At 33.3% G+C, this 24327-nt stretch overlaps 2 protein-coding genes across 2 annotated transcripts in view; both read right to left on the reverse strand.

Annotated features, from left to right (window-relative positions):
• The window catches only part of LOC133193621 (uncharacterized), a 24752-nt gene extending 15749 nt beyond the window's left edge, over window positions 1-9003 (reverse strand). The window contains exons 1-3 of the mRNA XM_061329578.1: window positions 8875-9003; window positions 6174-6467; window positions 1857-1892 (exon numbers count right to left, since the gene is read on the reverse strand). Coding sequence (XP_061185562.1) covers window positions 1857-1892; window positions 6174-6360 — 223 coding nt within the window. The 5' untranslated portion in view covers window positions 6361-6467; window positions 8875-9003. The remainder of the gene's footprint in view (window positions 1-1856; window positions 1893-6173; window positions 6468-8874) is intronic.
• LOC133193894 (uncharacterized) overlaps window positions 7262-24327 on the reverse strand; it is a 23768-nt gene continuing 6702 nt past the window's right edge. Inside the window, exons 2-6 of the mRNA XM_061329810.1 lie at window positions 20839-20976; window positions 16216-16408; window positions 10927-11132; window positions 8875-8958; window positions 7262-7275 (exon numbers count right to left, since the gene is read on the reverse strand). Of these exons, the coding sequence (XP_061185794.1) occupies window positions 7262-7275; window positions 8875-8958; window positions 10927-11132; window positions 16216-16408; window positions 20839-20941 (600 nt within the window). The 5' untranslated portion in view covers window positions 20942-20976. The remainder of the gene's footprint in view (window positions 7276-8874; window positions 8959-10926; window positions 11133-16215; window positions 16409-20838; window positions 20977-24327) is intronic.

The following is a 24327-nucleotide window of genomic DNA, read 5'->3' on the forward strand; positions in this document are numbered from 1 at the left end:
ATTTTGGTAGAGTCACCCTTGCTTACCATAGCTATGTATTTAATTTGTTTAAATAATACCCAGGAGTAGAGAAGAAGATTTTCAAACAAATAATGCACTTTCATTATATGATCTATATAGCCCCTGCCCTTGCACCAGAACCCCTGACCCTGGGGCCATGAATTTCACAATTTTGGTAGAGTCACTCTTGCTTATCATAACTATGTATTTAATTTGTTTAAATAATACCCAGGAGTAGAAAAGATTTTCAAAGAAATAATGCACTTTCACTATATGATCTATATAGCCCCGCCCTAACACCAGAACCCCTGACCCTGGGGCTATGAATTTCACAATTTTGGTAGAGTCACTCTTGCTTATCATAACTATGTATTTAATTTGTTTGAATAATACCCAGGAGTAGAGAAGAAGATTTTCAAAGAAATAATACACTTTCACTATATGACCTATATAGTCCCACCCTAGCACCAGAACCCCTGACCCTGGGGTCATGAATTTCTCAATTTTGGTAGAGTCACTCTTGCTTATCATAACTATGTATTCAATTTCTTTCAATAATACCCAGGAGTAGAGAAGAAGATTTTTTTAAGAAATAATGCACTTTCACTATATGATCTATATAGCCCCGCCCTAGCATCAGAACACCTGACCCCGGGGCTATGAATTTCACAAGTTTGGTAGAGTCACTCTTGCCTATCATAACTATGTATTCAATTTCTTTCAATAATACCCAGGAGTAGAGAAGAAGATTTTCAAAGAAATAATGCACTTTCACTATATGATCTATATAGCCCCGCCCTAACACCAGAACCCCTGACCCTGGGGCTATGAATTTCACAATTTTGGTAGAGTCACCCTTGCTTATCATAACTATGTATTCAATTTGTTTCAATAATACCCAGGAGTAGAGAAGAAGATTTTCAAAGAAATAATGAACTTTCACTATATGATCTATATAGCCCCACCCTAGCACCAGAACCCCTGACCCTGGGGCCATGAATTTCACAATTTTGGTAGAGGGCTCAATGCTTATTACAATCATGCCAACAGTTTGACTGCTTGATGTCCAGAAGTAAAGAAGAAGATTTTTAAAGATTGCATTAATTTTGATGGTTTTGGCCCCACCCCTCAGGCCCCAGGGGGGCAGGGGCCACGAATTTCACAATTTTTGTTCCCCATCACCCATAGATGCTATATGCCAAAATTGGTTGAAATTGGTTTGCTGGTTCCAGAGAAGAAGCTGAAAATGTTCAAAAGTTTACGACCGACGGACGACGACGGACAAAAAGAGATAGCAATAGGTCACCTGAGTGACTCAGGTGACCTAAAAATGTTTATGCAGTTGAAAAGCTTACATCAGTATGTATTAGCATATGAAGTTTGATAACACTATCCTGAATGGTTTATTTATAACTGAGCTACATGTAAACACTAATTTAAGTGAGGTCAAGGTCAAAGAAAAGGTCGAGGTCAAAAAATGTTGATAGCTCTCATTAGTATGTATCAGCATATGAAGTTTGATAAAAAATATCTTGAATGGTTTCTTTAAAACTGAGCTAAACACTAATTTAAGAAAAGTGAGGTCAAGGTCAAAGAAAAGGTCAAGATCATGGCCGGGCATAAAAATTCACTTGCCCAATCAGAAAAGTAATTTGACAGTTTCACTTGCACGAACTGAGAATTTACATGTACTTGCCCCAGGCAATTGGGCAACTGTTAATGCTGATCCCTGATTCTTTTTTTCAGGTGACATTAAATATTTCAGAGACAAATGACACAACAACCCTTTAAATTAATGGCTATAGGTGTGCATATCAAGCATAATTATACATGTACACTGTATATATTTTATTTACCTTTCTCCTCCTCTCTGATTTTGAAGTCTTTCATATCTGAAAACATAAAAAAAAAATCTTAATTCTTTCAAATAAAACTAATATTTCTGTCTTATTTTTTATTTCCAATAAGGTTATCAACATAGAATCAATTGTAATTGAAATGTGCATCATATTTGTCGAATTCCATGTCACAACAGATCAACAATTGATTATTACATGTGTAATCATAATTGACGCAAAATCTGACTAGTCAGCAAGGCCCCTGCTAAGAGATGTGTTAAGTAAAATATAAAAATATTGTATTAATCAAAGGACTGAAAGTACTGAAAAGCGGTTAGCATGCTGTTCAGATTTACAAAAAAAAAATACCTTTGCATAAACTGATATTGAAGTACGTATAGCTGTTGTTCAATGTCATCAGAGATATGAAGCAGACATTCCGATCTTTGGAATATTTTACTAAATGACAAAACCAATAACATCCCATTCATACACCAAAACATAATTTTTTTATCAATTGATGTCACAAATGCATTTATAAAAAATATCGAAACATGAATTCTTGAGTTTGATAGATAAAAAGTGCAATTTATAAAATTCACTTTCGGTGGTGACCAGAAGTACTCAGGACGGAAAAAAGTAAATTGATGTAGATTTATCTGTAATGCTCTATGGTTTCTGAAATCAGGTAATTGTTAGGTTGCTAACACACAATTTAAAAAGAAAAAACTTTGATAATTTAAAATTTTTAAATTTATGAATTTGGAGTAGATGCAGATCTTAAGTTCACTGGTCTGAAAAAAAAAATGGAATGGACGAAGAGATTTTTTCAATATTTTTTTTCGGAGAGCTTTAGTTCTGTAGCTATGACTTGATAAAAAGGTAAACTAGTCAGATCAAAACAAACTACAATATGGATTTAAACTTTACACAGGGCTCACGGCGGGTTATTGGTCAACTGTGGATGCTTACTTCTCCTATGCACCTGATCCCACCTCTAAAATTTTCAGGTGTTCATGTTTTATGCCATCTTAACATATTTGTATTGTTTCTATTGTTGATATTTTGAGATCGCTCACTGTTCATTATCTTAACCTTTTACTTTTAAATGTTGAAGTTCCATTTTATAAAGGGATTCTGTATCATTGAGGTACCGAGTACTTCTGTTTAATATTATGTGCTACTACGGTACTACCCTCACTGGAAGACGGACATGTCAACTAGATAATCAAGTTTTTTTAAAACATATACATTATTGACCATGCAAATAATTCAAATGTTCAAATGAGTAAATGGTGTATATGACAATCATTTAAAATAAAACAAGACTCTTGCACAATATATAAGGGACAGATACTGAGTATTTGGCACACACTTTTCATGCTATACTCTTGATATCAAAGAAAACTGTGAAATTAAGTAAAGTTGTCTAATCCAACTATACTAGTTTTTATTATTTCACAAGTACACTTAAAGTTATTGTTTGATAAACAATTTATTTGTCCTCAAGAATTATCCAGGCAACAATGTCACTTACCTCAATATTCAAATTACTAGTATGTTTACAAGTTACATATTTTTCAAATAATAACTATTATTTAAAATCTTCATTAATTGCCAAGATTTTTTTAATTACTCTTTCATTATCTTTTTAAAACTTTCTCAGCTAAATCTTTGCATATTTTATAAAGGTTGGTGAATTTTAGATGAGGATCACAATGCCGATTAAAATTTTCATATGCTTTCAATTTTTCTAAAATTAATTTTACTATTTTACTATTTTCAGTTTCAATAAAATATTACTTTTTTCCCAAAAATAAAAGTATGTGATCATTTATGATTGTTTGTAATAAAAAGAGTGCAGAATATACCCCTATGAGCTAATATTAACTTTTATAATCTTTTAATGAGAGAAGGAATAACTTTTCATTTTGAAAGTAATTCCATTGTTTCTATTAAAACAGTTGTACAATTTACAGAAACTTAAAATGTATTTAATGCTTTTATTCATATATTACTTCACTTAATAAAAAGTAGGTTTAAACACTTTGGGGTAAACTCGTAAATGAAAATCAAACTCGAGAGTTTCGCTGATGTTTTGCAGTCGGTAATAACCCCCCTTTAGTCAGCAATGAACTCATCCATCCAGTGCCCATCATGGCATAATTAGGTCAAATAATAATTGTTCATGAGGGATGTTATAAAAATTTATAAAAAATCGTTCAACTTCCAAAAATAAATATAAACTATAAATCACGACTGCAGGATTTATCGACGAGTTTATACTCAGCAGGTAACCCCTAAAATTCAAATTGAGCCATGAAAGGCAGTAGAGGTAGTGATGGTAAACAGATCATAGGTAGCGCTTTCCGGTGTTGACAAAAATTGCGTAAGACATTTGGTTACATGACATAAAGCGATTAGCGTATACGCTAACCGCTTAAAAAGCAGTTTTCACATTAGTGCTAATTAAATATACGAGGGTTGCTAGAAAAGTTTGAGGACGAGTTCTATTGTGAACGCACTAATTGCATGAAACCAGTAAAACTCTGCAGATGAAAACTATACGTATTTTCCAATATTCAAAGATTTGGTGTTTTCTGATGATCTTTAAAAAAATATACAGCTATGTTATTTAGATAAAACATGCTTCACGGAGAATGTCACTTTTTCACACCTTTACATTACAATGACATTTTTTTTTAAAATCAAAAATTGCACGGTTGTGGCGCATAAAGATTTATGATATTTCACCTGTCGCTACAATATTCATGAAAGGACATTTGGGGAAAACTTGAATTAAATTGAAGGGGATATGACTGTTTTATTGCTAATTATAGGTGATCAATGCATAAAAACAAAGTCAAGAATGACAACATCATTGAATGTCTTGGAGCACCGAGCTGTGGAAAAAGCATTTGTGCAGGCAGGAAAACTTGGCCGTAATTAATTAGCGATAATTAATTCATTCAATTATGTAAATCGCACTTCACCAGAGTACACCCGAGAGACCGGACATATTTCATAGCAGTGCGGATTTCTTTCTTTACAACTGGTTATAAACTTCAAAATAAACATGTAACACTGTAAATACATAGTGTTTGGTAGTTTAGTAGTAGTGCTAGGTGTTTTTTGTTTTTCTGTTTCCTTTGTTTTTATGACTTCTTAACTAAATTTCTTTGTCCTGAGAAAGGGACAGGGCGTCCCGAAAATTTGACAATTTCTATTGTTCGTGTTGTTGGTCATTTTTAGTGCTTTAAATAAATCTCCATCCTTGGCCTTGTATCTACTTAGTAGATCTGACACTTAGGATATACAGTGTTGTTGGTTTTTTTTAGTTTCTCTCTCTCTCTTCACATACACGTCGCCCGCGTGGTGCATTGGTTAGAGCGTCTGCTCTAGAGCGCCAAGTAAGGAGTTGATCCTTACGTCGCAGCTTCAAATCCCACTGTGGGACGTGGAGACAGTCCTTCGGATGAGACCGTATAAACCGAGGTCCCGTGACTGTCGCAGTAGGTGTTGGCATGAAAAAGATCCCTCACTGCTAAATGGCTGTAAGTGCAGAGCATAGGACAAAATTTGCACAAACAAACTCTACACCCACCCACCCACTCTCACACACACCCTCACACACACACACACACATATATATATATATATATATATATATGTGCATTACCATTCCTTAGAAATAGAAACATTTGTAAAGATTTATTTGAACTAGACTAAAGTGAAAATTTTATAAAATGCCAGCCTTCAGTGACAGCAAACATGAATAATGCATGACCTAAACTTCAAACCAAAAATTACTAGCATGGATATGTGTTAATTTATCTTCATGTGACAGATAAAAATTAATAGGCTCTGTATCTTTTGCAGCAGGCATCATAATTAATCCCTATGGAATCTCTGAAGCTTTCGGAAGTTCACAGTACTAAGAAAAATTATCTCTATTAATCAATTCAATCTTAAATAAAGAAAGGCATTCACCCCTTTACCTCAACTGGATGACAAACAGAATCAAACTTGGTGTCAAAATATGTCTTACTGCCTATAAAATCAACATACCAATTCTGAGTTTAGTAGGATAATCATTACAAAAATTACAAGAAAAAACACAGAAAATTTGTGGATGGACAGAATGACAGACACTGTCAGACAGCTTGACAGCCAGAGTGATTACTATATGGCACCTGCAAATTAATGCAGGTCCCTAAATGAAGAACTCATTGATAATGAGCTAGAAAATAGTTTGTACTTTAATGCCAAATTTTTAGATATCTCTGTCTTATTTTTATGCTTTTTTCTATATTTTTTCATATAAGAGTTCCTCACCCCTGCAGATATTATCAACAGTATCCTCTGATGGAGGGTCTCTTCTTTCTAGCATTTCCTCATCTGAAATTAGTGTATTACTGTGAATGTTATTCTCCTCCATAAGGCAGCATTGTATTTCAGCCCGTTCACCTTCAGGGTTGACTTTACTACCATCAGAGATTTTGTTAATGGCATCTTCCTCCATTAGGGGGTCTTTAATTTCAGGCAGTTCATCTTCAGGTATGATTTTGCTACCACAAGACTCTGGTACACCAGTTTTGTTCTTTTCCAAAGTATCTAAGCCACATTCATCTGAAGAAACATCATACATATGTGCAAATGAATATCAATCAACATTCATCAAAACCATCTATTGCACAAATTATTTTAGTGATAGGCATATACTAAATTGTACCCCGATTCTCTTAAAATGTAATTATATCAAATGTTCATTTAAAACAAGTTTTCACTGGGTCAGAATTCAATATTTTGCTTTATCATATTCATTTCAGTAGATAGAAGTGGTCATCTTTATAACCTTCTCAAAATATCATTTTAGAATTTTTACAGCCCCCCTTTTAAAAAGTACTCAAAAGTAGTAGGAGAAAAAAATATAGGTAACTTCAAAATGAAGGAATAGTGGGGTCAAGTTCATAGGGATGGTCAACGTTACAAAATATGACACAGATGAATAGTTCCAAGCAATATGTATCAGTTTAAGACTTTGGACAAAAATATCTTGAACTAGATACTTATTGCCTAGGCAATAACAGGTCTTCCGTTTTCTTGACTTCTTTGAAAAACAAACAGAATCTTCTCAATAAGATTACTCTAAATAATTAACAAAAGTTATCTCAAGGCTTCCAAAGATATGTAAATACAAGTAAAAACAAACGGAATTACTTTCCTGTTTTCTTTATGTACTTCGTCGTGAACGAAAGTGCTCCAAACGAATAAAATGTTCATTCTACACCTAAATTATTCACAACTGATCATCCTTAAAAGTTTCCATGAAAAACTACTCATGTTTGAGACAACTTCCGGGTTTTCGGTTGGCACTTCCGGTGAAAATAATTTGCATGGTTATGGTCTACCTAACATTCGCATTAGCCAAACATTTCTGTAAAAAGAAGAAAAAACTTTAAAAATTCACTTTTTTCATCGCTTCCTGTCACTACCGGAAGTGACGGCAACGTACGATTTTTACATGATGTAGATAAACTGAGGACTGACTATTAGTTCTGAAAGTTTTAGACTTCAGCAATGTACTGTTTCTGAGCAATTTGGTGAACAAAATCTCAATTTGAGGACAGAAAAACACGCGACCGGAAGTGCATTTTCATATTAAGATGGTTATCGTCACACTAGGCAATTGCAGCCTCAATAAAATATATGAAAACCATTTCAAAGACTTTATATATAAGCAATATTTTTGGGAAAGTTAAAAATCCCAATTACATAGTTTTCTCTTATAACCGGAAGTTGTCGTTTTTTGTTTCCAGTGAGACCAACACATATAGAAACTGTGAAAGAGATTCAATTATATGATGCAAGTTTTATTTCAAAAGATAAAAGATAAAATTTTTGATTTCTTTGATCACTTCCTGTGACGACCGGAAGTGACGGCTGACGCTCTTAACCCAAAGGGTTTTGCCTACTCATTAAGTTCTATTACTCATATAAGTTTGGTGTCTTAATCTCTTACCGTTTTTGAGATCTCACTTTGACAAGTTCTTATTTTGCGGACAGTAAAACATGCGACCGGAAGTGAATTTTACCAAGATATTTGACGTTACTCTAGACATTAGCAGTCTAAATAACATATCTAAAAATCATTTCAAATACTTCATCTATAAGCGATATTTATGGGAAAGTAAAATGCTCAAATTATGTAGTTTTTCGCTTATAACCGGAAGTTGACGTTTCTGTTTCCGGTGGGACCAACATATTTCGAAACCACAAAACAGATGCAATAATGTCATGCAAGATTTAATCAAAAACAGAAAAGTTAAAATTTTTGATTTCTTTGATCACTTTCTGTGACGACCGGAAGTGACGGCTGACGGATTTAAAGATATTCTACAAACCTACTTGTCATGGTCTATAATCCCTGAAAGTTTGGTGTCTTAATCTTTTACCGTTTCTGAGAAAACGTCCGGACATGAACTCTTTTGAAAAAACGGAAATCGGACATATCTGACGACCGGAAGTGAATTTTGCAAAATCCTTAAAAATGATTTTAGTTTATTTAATTCTACATAATCCCTGAAAGTTTCAAGAAAATCCATCGAGACATCTCTGAGAAATCGCTTGGACAAAAAATGGGAAAAAAAAAATAATAATAATAATAATAAACAGTACAATCACTATAAGGTCTTCCGACTGAAACGGAAGACCTTAATAATTACTTTGAAATTGATATAAATACAAAATAGGGAATAGTGAGGTCTGAGTCAAAGGGAAGGTCAAGGTCATAAAAATATTCCAGACTTGAATGGTATCAATGTATGAATAGTGGTTAAAATATCTTGAACAGTTTCTTTGAAACATCTTCAACAGTTTCTTTGAAATACCTTCAACAGTTTCTTTGAAACTGGGCGAAATGCAAAGTGTGAAGAATGGACAGATGGAAAGACAGGTAGAGGAATGGAAAGAAAGACATGACAAATATTATATGCCCAGGCTATATTCATAGCTGTGCATAAAATATCACTCTTACTTAATGCCTCAATTTCCTTTGGGTCTTGGATAGAAAGCAGGTCAAATTTACAGACTGGTTCTAAAGCACCTTCTTTAGAGTCATCTGTGGATAAAACATACTATTTATTTTAAGTACACTGAACATGTACAAGGGCTTTTCAAAAAGTTTGTGGACAGTGTTGGTCTTTGTTACTGTACAATAAAATCAAGAAATTCAAGATCAGCATATTATCACATGTAAAAAAAAAAATCATTTTCTTGATGCGCCTAGTTTCATTCAGTTTGTTTTAATGGAATTCATTTTACTTAATTCTATAATTAACGTTTTGCTATGCGGAGCACACTTAACAGCATTAATGTCAAAAAATGAGTTTCTCAAAAATACTCTCTCTATAAATTTCACACATAGTCTTACACCATATCCACTTCAAAATTCTTACTATATTTTTTTTCCATTTTGCACCATTCAAGAGATACATGTATGACTATATAACCATCATCAAGTGCATTGTTTGTAAATTTCTAAATTTTGACCTGCCCCATGATCCCATTTTTGCAGTTTTAGATTTTGTATAAGTTTGAAATATATCAATTTAAGAATGATATATTTGAAGTTTTAAATTCAAACCATTTGAATTTATTATCAAACTATGTCTTCCAAATATGAATATGAAATAATGTTAAATAAAAGAAGTTATGAAAGTCCGTGAACTTCCCGAACAGCCCTTGAACTTTTATATGCTTACGAGGGTTGTCCAAAAAGTGCATGGACAATGGCGTTTTTGTCAAAATGAATAGTTCAAGATATGCTTATTGTATACCAATTTGAAAATATTAGTTATGAAAATCCAAGTCGGAATAGTTTCGTTTTTATTGTTTGAACTTAATATTTTTGCAAAAATCTCCGTCATTAAAGGTCGCCGATAGTGCGCACGGACCAGGGTTAAAATGCCATGAACTTTTAAATAAAGTGATCTGATTGAAATGATTTTTTTCTTTTTAAAACGAGTCAAAGCTGAATAAAAATTTAACATATCACAAATAAAGCGGTTATCGCCATTTTCCGATACCTTTAGTATCGCTTACTAAATAGACAATGAAAATATTAAGTGAAAACCGCAAGAAGTACGTTTCAAAAATTGACAGAAAAAGCGATGTCGCCCATCCGAACAGGACAGTGTCCAATCATACAATTATGGTTAATATAGTTGAAAAGTCGTCAAAAACAAAATATTTATTCAAACAACTTAAATTTATTGGAAAATATTTAGTCTAGTGATTTGTAATTGGTGTATACGATTTTTCAACGGTGTGTAAAATTTTGGAGACACTACAAGAAGTGGAAAACCACTGTTATTTGATGAAAATAGGATATATTCCTATTCATTACGTTGTTATAAATATAGCGCTGTCGGGCTGGCTGTGCATCCTGTGTTTCTGAAGTGTTAATATTGATGATGCTGGTAAATTATTGTGTATTGTTTTGAATTTTAAAATTTAAATTAATTATAATCTATATATAAATATTACTGCACACATTTGGCAATGTGGCATAATAAAAAAAATAGTGTGCGTCTATGAACATGCGATAAAAATTCAAAATTCATATTTCTGACGTTATCATGAAATAAGTGTTACGTCAGACTGGCCCGTGCGACTTGCATATACAAAGTATTTACACCTATAATGTTCAGTAAATAGTGTGCATTGTTTTATTTTTTTGTACATTTACTCAATCATGGTCTATATTAAGATATCATTGTACATGTTTGCCATTGCGGACTTTATAAATGAAAATTAAGCATCTGTCCACGAACTTTTTGGACAACCCTCGTAACTGTCATTTAACATGTTTAAAGAACAATAACAACATTCCTGTCTGTAAGACTTATACTCAACAGTTAAAAAAGAATCCCCTCGCAACACTGCTAAGTACCATTAAGATCAACATAGTTATTACCTGGGTATACACAAGAAAAACTGTGCATTTCAAACGTGGATGTTCAATTATCAAACCCTTCCAATGAGCAAGGTATCAAAATAATTTATGAACATATACGCTTTATATTACCATTAATAATATCATAATGACTCCCTTGTAACCGCAAATGAAGCCACATCGGGGAATTTTGTTCTGATCTGGCTCTTATAACCTGTAAAGGCTGTGACATTTCTCCATTCATGCCATAATATGACACAAATATGTTTATTCCGTATAAGTCTGCCGCAGCTTGAACCATGGCATCTTCTGCCCAGACACAATCTTGCCTATGATTCCTGTTAAAACATGATCATAAATTACTGGCATCATTCACCTCAGCAATTATTTTATAGTTGTTAACTATTGGAAACTATAATTTTGAATAAGGCACAAAATATATGTGAAACAAAAGAAGTGTCTTTTCTTTAGTTTTATTCTTTTTCACTGAAATAAGATGACAGTGTATATCACTCCAAAGTGGGCAATTCACCTCTTCCCGACTCCCTACAATGCATGTAATACTATATCCACCGACGGATACAAGTAAATACCTTTTTTTAATTGATTTAAAGCACATTTGTACAGATATATGATTTATAATTCATTTTCTTAACACAAATTTTCTGATCAACTTTCATAATCATAATACATGGTAAAAAATAAAACATGTAAACATTATAAAGAAAAAAGCCCAAAAATACAAGTAGTGACAGCTAGTGCCAAATAAAAAAATATGTGTGGTTCCGGTTACCCGACCATCTCTATTTTACACCCCTGACCCTAAACTTTTTTTTTCGGCAATTTTCATATTTTTCTGGAATTTTCTCCGAATTCCACAATGTTCCATCATGGGCTCCGGTATTAGTTTTAGTTTCATCAATGGCGACCTCCTTGCAAAACATCGTTTCAACATATAGTGCAAGTGTTTCATAGTCTTAAATCTAAAGCAAGCTAGCATGGCACGGCAGCATGCCTTTTTTTCCAGCACCATGTTTTTATTTTTGTTTTTGGCCAGCCAAATTTAAATATGCCTTACAGTGGGAAGATTCACTAATAGTTGCTAAGTTTAACCAGCACATACTGATTAGCCCCTTTATTTATTTAATGCACGCAAAGGTGTGAAGTCAGGAGGAGGTCAACATTACCGCTACATTTCTTCGAAATTTCGGGTGATCATTACCCCTACATTTTATCAGTAAGACTATTGCCGATTACAACTCATTACCGCTACTTATTGAATCAGCCAGCAATGGCCCGGAATATATTGTATGTGTACTTAAAAAAGTGGGCTTCATATTTTAGTGTCTTTGGCGCAGACAACAAATGCGCTAATTCATGAATACCACTAAGGAATCATTTATAAATACAATGTACGTCACGGACATGTATAGAGCTAATTCATGATTTCGCCAACAACTCCATACCCAGTGATTGTGATAAATTTTGAATTTTCCAATTTATGTACACATATAGTAAGTTCTATTCATTATAATTCATAACAGAGATTTCAAGAAAGCAGCACGTCAAGCAAATGGTCTTCAAAGCTCTACCAATTAGGTAAAGACTATGTGTTTTATCCAAGAATGATGCTTGGTTTTAACACTTTCTTAAATATTTTATTAAATAAAATAGATTTTAAATAAAAATTGAAAACAACAACATTCTGCTCAAAGTCTTACTTTCACCTCCCCATGGTGAGCAGGGGAAACAGGTCTTACGGATGTACATTTTGTATTTTAAATCAATCTGTACATTAGCCGCTGGTTATAATGAAAGAGGTAATGCAGCGGTAATGTATACTTTTAAATGCAGCGGTAATGTAACCTTTTTGTAGCAGTAATTATAATGAGTATGTAGGGGTAATGACATTTTTTGAAAATGTAGCGGTAATGATACGCATCCAAGTCAGGATAGGAAATCACTTCTCACTTGAATGCACACAGACAGCTGGCCAGGTAACATGCCTTTGGGAGTTAGGGGGATGATAAAATGAGAAAATATCATTTGATTGCATTGATTGCACAAGAATTAGCCCAATGTGTTAGATTAACTTGTAAATTATTAAATAATTTATATCAGTATCTTTTCTTTTAAAACGAAAGTAGAAAAAAAACAGTTGATGAGGAAAAGTGACAAACAAGACAGCTGATTTTACCTGAATAAAGTCAACTTATAGTAAAAATAATTGATATATATGAGAAATGAGCTTGGAAGTATGAAGTCTTCAATGAGGCAAAAAGTTTTCATTGTAAGAATTTAAGATTTTAACAATATTAAATATTTATAATTCTCAACACATGAATGATTCTATGTCACATTGCTTATGTGGTTTATTTTGTTTTCAACATTACTGTACAAAGTATAGGTGTCACATTCCTCTGACAGCTCTTAGCAGTGCTCTTTGTCCATTTTCTATTTTATTGTTCTAAATTTATTATTGAATGAAATAAGAATTACTCTGGATAAAAGTCATTAATTTCATTTATAAACATGAACTGAAAGAAGGATGTTCACCTCAAACTTTTTTCTTTTTACCAACAAAGAAAAAAAAAGATCATTTCAATTTATTTGTGTTTTTATTATTTTTGACTTTAAAAAAATTGTTTGATTTTCATAACTAGGGTGCCCCCTACCAATGTTGACTAGTATATTATCACACCACATCTAAATACCATTTGCAAAGCAGTGCTAGGTATTATTTAGAAAAACAAGAGGCCCAAGGGCCTTAACGGTCACCTGAGTATAATACAACAATTTAGAGGATCCATAGAGTATAAAATGAACTGAAAGGTGAAGCTTTGTTGCCCAAAAGCAAGAAAAATAGGGTGATCAGGATTAACAAAATAATTAGTCTAGTATTCATTAACAGTTCATAAATTAGGTTCTAATCTGTTCCCCATTTATCACTCTCACCAGACAGTATATTAAGAAACTATCAGTGCTTCTGTACTCTTTTAATTCCTTGTGGAAATCTCTTACATTGGCCTGAGTAAGACTCTTGGTCTTTGATGAACATTTAAGGTACTGGTATTCCATCCCTAATAGCCTCAGATTCAATGAATTTGAATACATAACAGATGTGTACGGGTGGAATACTCAGTATATTTAGACATAATCTCCATTTATTACTATTAGCATGTAAGAATGGAAGTGTCCTAATTTATGACTTGACCTTTGTTGAAGAGTTATCTCCCTCTTTTTTTAAGTAATAAAAATCAATTTTAAAAAAATATACGATAAAAAAATTGTTTTCAATTGTCATTCTATTTCTAATGATTTAATGGATCTTTCCACCACAGTAGTTATTGATATTCTTATTATCTGAATTTTTATTTTAAAAAAATCACTTGTCTCCATAGACTTCAATGCAATTTCTATTAATTAAATACTGCTTAGTTAATTACGTTTTTGAAACATTCACTTGGTAAATCCTTTTCTAATGTAAAGTTCTTTGAATTAATATCAGAGTATTATATACGTGATTGATATTTAAGGATAGAGAATTAGTTCCTATTAGGGATGGAAAACCTTAATAAGACAAGTCTACCTGATCATTAAAACTATGAAAGTACTTTTTGTATTATACAATAAAAATTCTTGCATAATTCTCTTATTCTATTAACCTTTCAAGTACATTATTTACAGTGATTAATTATCACAAGTAAATGGCAAAGGGGAATAACTCCTCTCAGTAGAATAAAAATTAATAGAGCCCTGGCCTGGACTAGAACACTTGACCGAATGGTTCTGATGTTCAAAAATCTGATAAAAATACCCTTCCTTATTAAAACTTTTACTCTTTTTGCCTCTGATATGCCCAGGTGCAAAGAAGATTTTTAAAGCATTAATGCATTTTCACTGTATAATAAATAGAGTCTCGCCCTAACATCAGAACCTCTGATCCAGGGGTCATGAAATTCACAAATTTGGAAAAGGCATCCTTGCTTATCATAACCATGTATTTGTTTAAATAATACCCAGGAGAAGAGAAGAAGCTTTTCAAAGAAATAATGCACTTTCACTATATGATCTATATAGCCCCACCCTAGCACCAGAACCCCTGACCCTGGGGCTATGAATTTCACAATTTTGGTAGAGTCACTCTTGCTCATCATAACTATGTATTCGATTTGTTTCAATAATACCCAGGAGTAGAGAAGAAGATTTTCAAAGAAATAATGCACTTTCACTATATGATCTATATAGCCCCGCCCTAGCACCAGAACCCCTGACCCTGGGGCTATGAATTTCACAATTTTGGTAGAGTTACTCTTGCTTATCATAACTATGTATTCAATTTGTTTCAATAATACCGAGGAGTAGAGTAGAGGATTTTCAAAGAATTAATGCATTTTCATTATATAATCAAAAGAGCCCCTCACTAGCACCAGAACCCCTGACCCAGGGGCTATGAATTTCACAATTTTGGAAAAGGCATCCTTGCTTATCATAACTATGTATTCGATTTGTTTCAATAATATCCAGGAGTAGAGAAGAAGATTTTCAAAGAAATAATGCACTTTCACTATATGATCTATATAGCCCCGCCCTAGCACCAGAACCCCTGACCCTGGGGCTATGAATTTCACAATTTTGGTAGAGTCACTCTTGCTCATCATAACTATGTATTCGATTGGTTTCAATAATACCAAGGAGTAGAGAAGAAGATTTTCAAAGAAATAATGCACTTTCACTATATGATCTATATAGCCCCGCCCTAGCACCAGAACCCCTGACCCTGGGGCTATGAATTTCACAATTTTGGTAGAGTCACCCTTGCTTATCATAACTATGTATTCAATTTGTTTCAATAATACCCAGGAGTAGAGAAGAAGATTTTCAAAGAAATAATACACTTTCACTATATGATCTATATAGCCCCGCCCTAGCACCAGAACCCCTGACCCTGGGGCCATGAATTTCAAAATTTTGGTAGAGGGCTCAATGCTTATTACAATCATGCCAACAGTTTGACTGCTTGATGTCCAGGAGTAAAGAAGAAGATTTTTAAAGATTGCATTAATTTTGATGGTTTTGGCCCCACCCCTCAGGCCCCAGGGGGGCAGGGGCCACGAATTTCACAATTTTTGTTCCCCTTCACCCATGGATGCTATATGCCAAAATTGGTTGAAATTGGTTCACTGGTTCCAGAGAAGAAGCTGAAAATGTTCAAAAGTTTACGACCGACGAACGACGGACGACGACGGACGAAAAGAGATAGCAATAGGTCACCTGAGTGACTCAGGTGACCTAAAAATTAGAAAATCATTTTGTAAAAAAAAAAAAAAATCCCTACCTACCCTAATTTTTTGGGAGGTGTAACCGGAACCACACATATCTTTTTTTTGCCTAGTACATGTACTACTGATAATAACAAACCTAATATATCCAGCATAATCCTGATTTCTATCAATCAAACCTGCATATCGATCCTCTCGATTCGACATGAAGTTCATGATTTCCTGACGCACAAATCTGTAATTCTCCTGGCTGTGATACCTATAGAGGGACAGAGATCGGTAAAAGCAGTTACCGTCTCTTTCAATTCGTTTTCCTTCAGACGGGTCAGCACCTATCAATAATCATAATATTAAGTGTTCAAAATATCAGGGATTTCAAAATTAAAAATGGTAATTATGAAACATATACTCATAAAAATCAGGGGGGAAAAAAAAGAAATCTCTAAAGGACAAGGTATGGTAATGGCCCAATCTGGCCCCTTATTTGACGTAAAAATCAGAACACAGTTAAAATTGTGATAGTTTGTAGTTAAGAACTTAAAATGATGCTTGTTTTAAAACCAGCACTAACTTTGATTCAAAGCTTACACGGAGGCCACAAGAGGGTGCAAAAGTAGGACATTTTCCCAAATTTCCTCAATTCTGGTCAAATTTTGTCAAATTTGAGATACATTTCACTTCGGGAAACACAGAGCACAAGCTTGCCTATCTGAGATTTTTATACACAAGATGCATCTGATACTAGTGATTGATTGATTATTATTGTTTTACGCCGAGTCGGCAATATTTCAGCCATATTTCGGCGGTCTGATACTAGTGTATGAAATATATAAATTTGGTAGATAGGCAAGCTTGTGCTCTATGTTTTCTGAACCAAAATATGCTGTAAAATCAATTAAAATTTGCATAAAAATGAGAAAATTCGGAAATTGACATATTTTCTGACCTTCCTGTGACCTCTGTGTATCCCATAACTTAGAACCAATACTCATTTTGTGGCAGGGGTGACAACAGGTTTTTAACTGATAAACTGTTGCATCATTCTAAAAGACACCCCAAAACGGGGGCCAAAAAGGGGTCTTAGCCTATCTTGTCCTTTGGGATAAATAAAGGCAAGTCTCAAAATATTCCCTCTGTGTACATGGCTAGGTTAAGGACTCCCATATTTACATCAGCCTAATATGCAGAGTTTGGAAAAAACAAGTGACATCAGGTTAAAACAATACATGAATCTGGATGAATAAACATATGAAATATTCTTTTTATTAAACACTCATTGACAAATACTTTCATTTTCTATAAATAATATAAATTGATGTAACTTATCTTGCCATACTAGCATTAAAGAAAAATAGAATGAAAGCTAATTTATCTCACTGGACTGAGATGGTGTCACTGACTAGTTTGATACATACATGTAAGTTTCTCTGTATTTGAGGCATGGAGCAGGCTATTATCTTAGCTTGTATATCAAAATTAATATGAAACAGGTGTGATATGACCAAGATGGAGACAAATTCTTGAATAAATTAATCAATATTTTATATTCTTACTAACTAAATTCACAACATAAAACTAGAACTGTCCAAAAAGGACAAATACCCCCCGCTGGGTTTTTCAGAGGTGCCAAATCACTAACATTTTATGGATCTAAGAGGTGTTCATAATTTTCTTATAAACATTTAGAGTGAAAAACTAATTATATTTTTTAATGAATGAAACCAAGGAACAACCGAATAAAACATCAATACCAATACATTGTTATTACATTGTTTCTTTTTAATACATTGAAAAAATAAATTGCAACTATCTGTCATCTTTTTGAGACATGACACCCTGCAAATTGATTGTTGAAAAAAATCAATTAATTACAAAATCAAATTAATCTTGATAACTTTATATCAAATTCATTTTAAAAATAAAAGGCTGGTCATCCAGTAACTATGTACTGACAGACAATAAATTACAATTAAGAGAATTAAAGAACAGAGATCTTTAAATTCTCATGAGATATAGATAACACATGCTTGATCAGAGATGCCCCAACAACTTCCTGCACTGAACTCATTAATTTGTCTTTAACTGGATGATGTCCACTCATTACTCCCAAGGGACAAATGGATTTACACTATCTGCTGTGTAATGTAAAAATTGTTTTTAATGCTTGATGATTTTTGTTTTTTGTTTTTTGTTTTAATGAATAGTTTTAAGCTGTAGTTCACATTTTTGTACAGATGTTCTAGATTCTATGTCTCAATTCTTAGAAATAAACCCAAAATGACTAAGTCAATAAAAATGAAAAAAAAAAAACCTGTAAAATGCAGAAAAATTATCAAATAATGTTGAAAATACCAGGTGCATATCTTCATATGGTAAATAATGAGTGTACAAATTTTCAAACAATTCTATGAAATAGTCTTTGAGAAAAGGTCAGGACAAAAGCACATAATAAAAATGAAAAAAAAACACCTGTAAATGCAGAAAAATTATTCAATCATGATGAAAATACCAGGTGCACACCTTCATATGGTGAATAATAAGTGTACAAATTTTCAGACAAATCTATGCAATAGTTTCCGAGAAACCCTCTGGACCAAATCTTGCCTACAGACAGACGGACATGGTGATTCCAATATACCCCCCCTAAACTTCGTTGCGGGGGGTATAAAAACTTCGTTTGCGGGGGGTATAATTATAGACCTTATGTAAAGCTGTAGCAAGGAATACTTGTACTGTATCTTACTAAAATGACAGGCAGAACCCTTTGAGAATCCCAAAAGTTCAATTCACTAAAAATTTTGAGTTTTTAAACACATGTAGCTATTATCTCTACTAATTTGAAAAGTGCTAGGAACTGGTTGCAAGCTGTTGCTTTATTCTGTAATTAACATATTAATAAATTAATAATTAACACGTACCTGAGCATGCCATGTGAGGTACTGTTTATTGCCACCGAAAAACTAATCAAAATTTAATGTCATTGAAATACAAACACCTATTCTTATTTTTGCAAACCAGACAACACACGGAAAGAAATGATCAATACTCCACAATTTTGCATTTCCTTTTCTTGTATAAAATAATACAAAATAATTAATTCAAACTGACATCATTCTACTTGCTTGTGCTATATGTTATGAATAATTTTGAGGTATAGCAACCAATGAGAATTTAGGTCACCAATTGAGAGACGCTAATTATGCACAGTCAAGGATGCCACGCCCTACCAAAAGTCCAAGGTCAACAGAGATTTGTACCATCTGTCAATGCAATATTATACATTCATTGACTGTGTTCTCGGGCAACATGTGTTTTGTCGGACCCAAGAACCAAACTATTTGCCTGAGGCCGTTAGGTCGAAGGCAAACAGTTTGGTTCTTGGGTCAGACGAAACACATGTTGCCCGAGAACACAGTCAATAAATGTTTTGTTATACCTTTTATTTATATATTTTATCATTTTCTTTTTTTGGACATACATGTATGTCGAACACCAACGAATGCAAATGAGATTTAGCTGACCCCGCCCATTATGTGAGGTAAGCAGTCCAACATCTCATCGACAGGTCTCACTAGTGTTGTACCGATAATCAGAAAACATCAATTGTCAACGAAAAAATGCTACCGATTTTGATGATCGATTATAATTTTTCATAATCAATCATAGGAAACATACTTCAAATATAATATACTCCGAAATTATCCATTTCTGGTTTAAAATTTATTTCTTCTTAATGAAAGAAAATGATGTCTGCATCTGATACTAGCCAACTAGCACGAAGCAGAGGTGATTAAGAACCGAAAGGTGCATATATAGGGACTAAAAAAAATTATGTTTGTTTCCTGTAACCCGACCGACCCATTCAATTTACCCCCGGGTGGATTTTTTTTTCTGCCAAATGTTTGTTTGCTCTTTGGTTTGATCAATCAGCTGATTCTTTTTATTTAAAAAATATTAACTGTATCTTTTTTTTGATATAAGATATGCAACTTAGTCAACATTTACATTAAATATAAAGAGTAATCAATTCCCCCCACAACTTTTTGAAGTTCGTTTTCTGCCACTAGGCAGCCATGTCGGGTGTCCACTGTAAATATTACACCTAGATAATTCAGTCCCAGGATGTTTGACCCCCTTATTCATAAGCAAAGAAAAAAAAAAATTCCCGACCTACCGACCGTTGATTTTTTGGGAATGTTACAGGAAACAAACATATTTTTTTAGGCCTAGAAAGTGTAAAAGAAGCAAAACAACAAAGAAAATAATACATTTTATATTTTATATATTCATGTTAAAGAAATAATATGAAATAATTGTAAAAGTCTGTTTTTTTTGTATACAAAACTATGAAATCCAATTATAATTGGTAAAATCGCATCGGAAGCAGTAACCGATTCCAACCGATGATTGATTATGAAAATAAACCAATGTCCCATCACTAGGTCTCATTCCGCGGTCAAAGATCGATTTTTTTATGCCCGCACAGTAAAACATTGGAAATGTTAGACTTTTATTAGTATTGATTTATACATGTTATATAGGAACAAATTTTTAAAGGTTTAACAAAACTTTGTTAGAGAGAAAATGCCTTCTTTAAAATGATCAACATGGATATTTTGTTATAAAAGAATAAGCATCAATTTGAAAATTTCAAAATTAAAAGAATATTTAATGTTTTAATACTTCATGGTTAACAATTTCATTGACTTCTTAATTTTGGAACTTTTTTGATGGATGGCTAATGAGCCTAATCATAACTTACTTTCTCTTGGTGGAATGGGTTTCACAGAATGTGGCTTTGTGGGCTTTATGGCACCAACACCTGTACCCAGCAACACCAGCAGAAGAACAGTGCTAATGCCCATGGTGATCAACAATGGAATCTGTCCCACAAGTCAACCTGTAATCATGGAAATTAACAAACCATAAATTTAGTAAATTTATTTATGAATGCAAATGAAAAAAAATTATCAGAAATTACAATCACAAAAATTGTACATATACTAGAATGGTCCAAGGAACAAGTGTCACCTGCTATAGCTTATAAAGACATGGATAAAGCTAAAGGTTGGTCATTCATGGATTTATCAGTACCTTCTCAGGGTCCGAAATTCAGCCCCATTCCCAATTGAAAATAAGTTCAATTTTTCCCAATTTGGCAGTATTTTTCCCAATTGGTGAGCAATGCTTTTATATTTAATTAACTTGGAAAAACACTGAGTAAAATTGTCAGATTGTCTGTAATTTTCCTCTATGTAACTCATTACCGTCTTCCTTGGAAGACGGTATACAGAGTTGAAGAATTTTACAGTCTTCGGACTTCGCACCTCCTCTCTTTTGTGATTGGTAGAAATTGCATGATGAGAAAATTTTCAATTATTTCATTGGTTGAAATGCTGTTCAAAGCAAGGGAGATAATTTTCTGATGGTCTAATTTTCGTACAGACCCTGAAACGTGCTACTACCCCAAAAAAGCGTGTAACTTTCGTGCGCTTTTCGTTTCGTGCAAACCGTGTAGCGTTTCGTGTAAACCGTGCAGCGTTTCGTGTAAACCGTGCAGCGTTTCGTGCAAACCGTGTAGCGTTTCGTGTAAACCGTGCAGCGTTTCGTGTAAGCTCCAAAGCGTTTCGTGCAAACCGTGTAGCGAGCGTGCGAGAAGCGTGTGAGAAATGTGCGACTTTCGTGTAAGAACCGTGTGAGAAACGTGCGACTTTCGTGCAAGAATCGTGTGAGAAACGTGTAAGATTCATTCGGAAGTCATTTTATTTTAAATATGGCTATTGATGGATTAACATGTCATTCTGTGTTGTTTGTTACTAATATTATTCGGATATATCATACCGGTGGTATTTTAAGGAAAAAAAATACGGAAACAAAATAAAATTACTCAGTAATGTATTTCATATTTGTTTGATTTTCTTTCTTTTTTCATTTAAATAAAGATGGAAAGAAAATGTGTTAAAAGTAATTAATTATATTCACATCAATGTTAAGGTATTTGATTTAATACATTTTTTAAAGGGAGCAATGCTGAACATTTTTTTAAAGGAAATTCATCAGGAATCCGGTCTTGTCCATTTCATTCATTTATTTATTAGAATATCTTCATCATTTTACAATTATGGTATATAGAGATTACAAGAACATATGTGTAATTAATACAAAATAATAGACAGATAAGGCAGGCGTGAAAAATAAAACACAAAATTTAGTGCGTTGCTATAAATGTGGAGTATAGGCAGGGGAACACAATATTTTTCTTTATAAACGAACAAAATTTTCTTATATAACAAGATTGTGATACAAATAATTTTGAAACGATGAGTCATTTATAGTCTTTTTATGCAAAAAATTGGTTGATTAATAATTGTCATATAAAGGAATCATAATTCACATGCATCGGCAAATATAGGGTTAAATATTTCCGGGGGGGGGGGGGGGGGGGGGGGGGGGTTCAAATGAAAACACAAACTTTGAGTTTTTGTTAACACGTTTTTATAAATAATCTTCTTTTTAAAGATGCCCGATGCACCCCTTAAAAATATATTGGAATCTTCTTTACACTTCCAACACTCTTCTTACGACTGTGATCAAGTCATTTACAACAACGATCACGGGCTCCGCGTGCCGGGAACTGAAAACGTGTTCTGCTACGTGTATTACCTCTTGTCAATCATGGCAATCATGGCTAAGATGACAACCGACAATAATTCATGAATTAAATTGTTTTATTAGTATTTAATGGGTAGAAATAAATACCTGTGGATTTTATTTCTTAAATTTAACCGATTGTCTGTGAACAGTGAATTAATTTGCCAGTGTATTCCTCAACAAAAAATTATAAAGAAATAAATCCTGAATAATTATGTACATGTATTCGTTGTTTTATTAATCAGTTCTAGAGCATAATTTTTTTTTAGTTTTTGGTCATTGGACATGTATACATGTACATATGTATATTGAATGTATTGTTAAGAGCGGCGACTATTGATTACATTTTTTTTTTTGGCTAGACGGGGTTTGAAATCAAGGATTTTACAAGGTGGTGGATATATTGTTTTTATTTGATTAACACAGTGCCTCAAAAGAGAACTAAAGAATTACAATACCTATCCCCCGGCTTCTCTACCATATAAAATTTTATGATAAATTAAAGTTCAACTCTGTAATGAAACGATATATTTACCATTCTGAATAAAGTGCATTTAATGAGTTACATGTACATGTATCGGGTCCCGCTGGAGATACGGATATCTTTTTTTCTTAGAACGAGCATTTGTTTATATAATAATTTTTTTTTCAATGGTATGCTTACTGAAACAAGTGCCCGTTATATTTATTCAGGTATAGAAGTAAGATCTCGGTAATCTACCCCCCCCCCTTTTTCACGCAAAATGTTCTTGTTTGATGCAGTGGGCATGTACTTATTACCTTTGCAAATTATAAGCAGAACCTAATTTGATCAAATGAAATTATTTATTTACTAAATTAAAAAATGAATAAATCAATAATTAAAAAGAAAGGAAAAGAAAATCAATCCGTTTACAGAAATCATACGCAATTTAATCATTTGTTTTTCAAATCAATAACTGAGTTTAACAGTAATAAAAACGACTTTTTACTATCAAACTATAGTTGTAAAAACATTGAATGCTCTAAAAGATTATGAATTACAAATATTTTTCTTTTTTCAGTGCGTAATTTAGTGTCTAATGAAAAAGGTTTGTACATAGACGATGATAGTCATTTCACCGGGCGGGTCACATACTCAGTGACAACTATTGATTAATTACAACTGAACATTGAGTATTTTATCTGTTAATATAGTACTGGTGAAGCGAGGTTTAATCTTAACTTAATCAGAATGATTGCAATTCTTAACTAATCTTTGATTAATCCGTAATAATTTAAATAAAGTCCGAGAGATTCCGAATAGAAAATCCAGATCGAGGCCAAAGCGTGCGAGAATCGTGTACAAAGCGTGTGAGAAACGTGTACAAAGCGTTTCGTGCAGGCTTTCGTGTAAACCGTACAGCCTTTCGTGCAAAGCGTTTCTTGTAAACCGTGTAGCGTTTCGTACAAACTGTGTAGCGTTTCGTGTAAACCGTGCAGCGTTTCGTGCAAACCGTGTAGCGAGCGTGTACCGTTCGTGCAGCGAGCGTGTGGGGTAGTAGCACGTTTCAGGGTCTGTATAACTTAACAATTTTTCAAGATTTTCAATCGTAAAAAAATATGACAAAACAAACAGTGG

Source organism: Saccostrea echinata, unplaced genomic scaffold, assembly GCF_033153115.1.
Source record: "Saccostrea echinata isolate AGI-Se365-2 ecotype Australia unplaced genomic scaffold, CSIRO_AGI_Sech_v1 ptg000028l, whole genome shotgun sequence".
Taxonomy (NCBI): domain Eukaryota; kingdom Metazoa; phylum Mollusca; class Bivalvia; order Ostreida; family Ostreidae; genus Saccostrea; species Saccostrea echinata.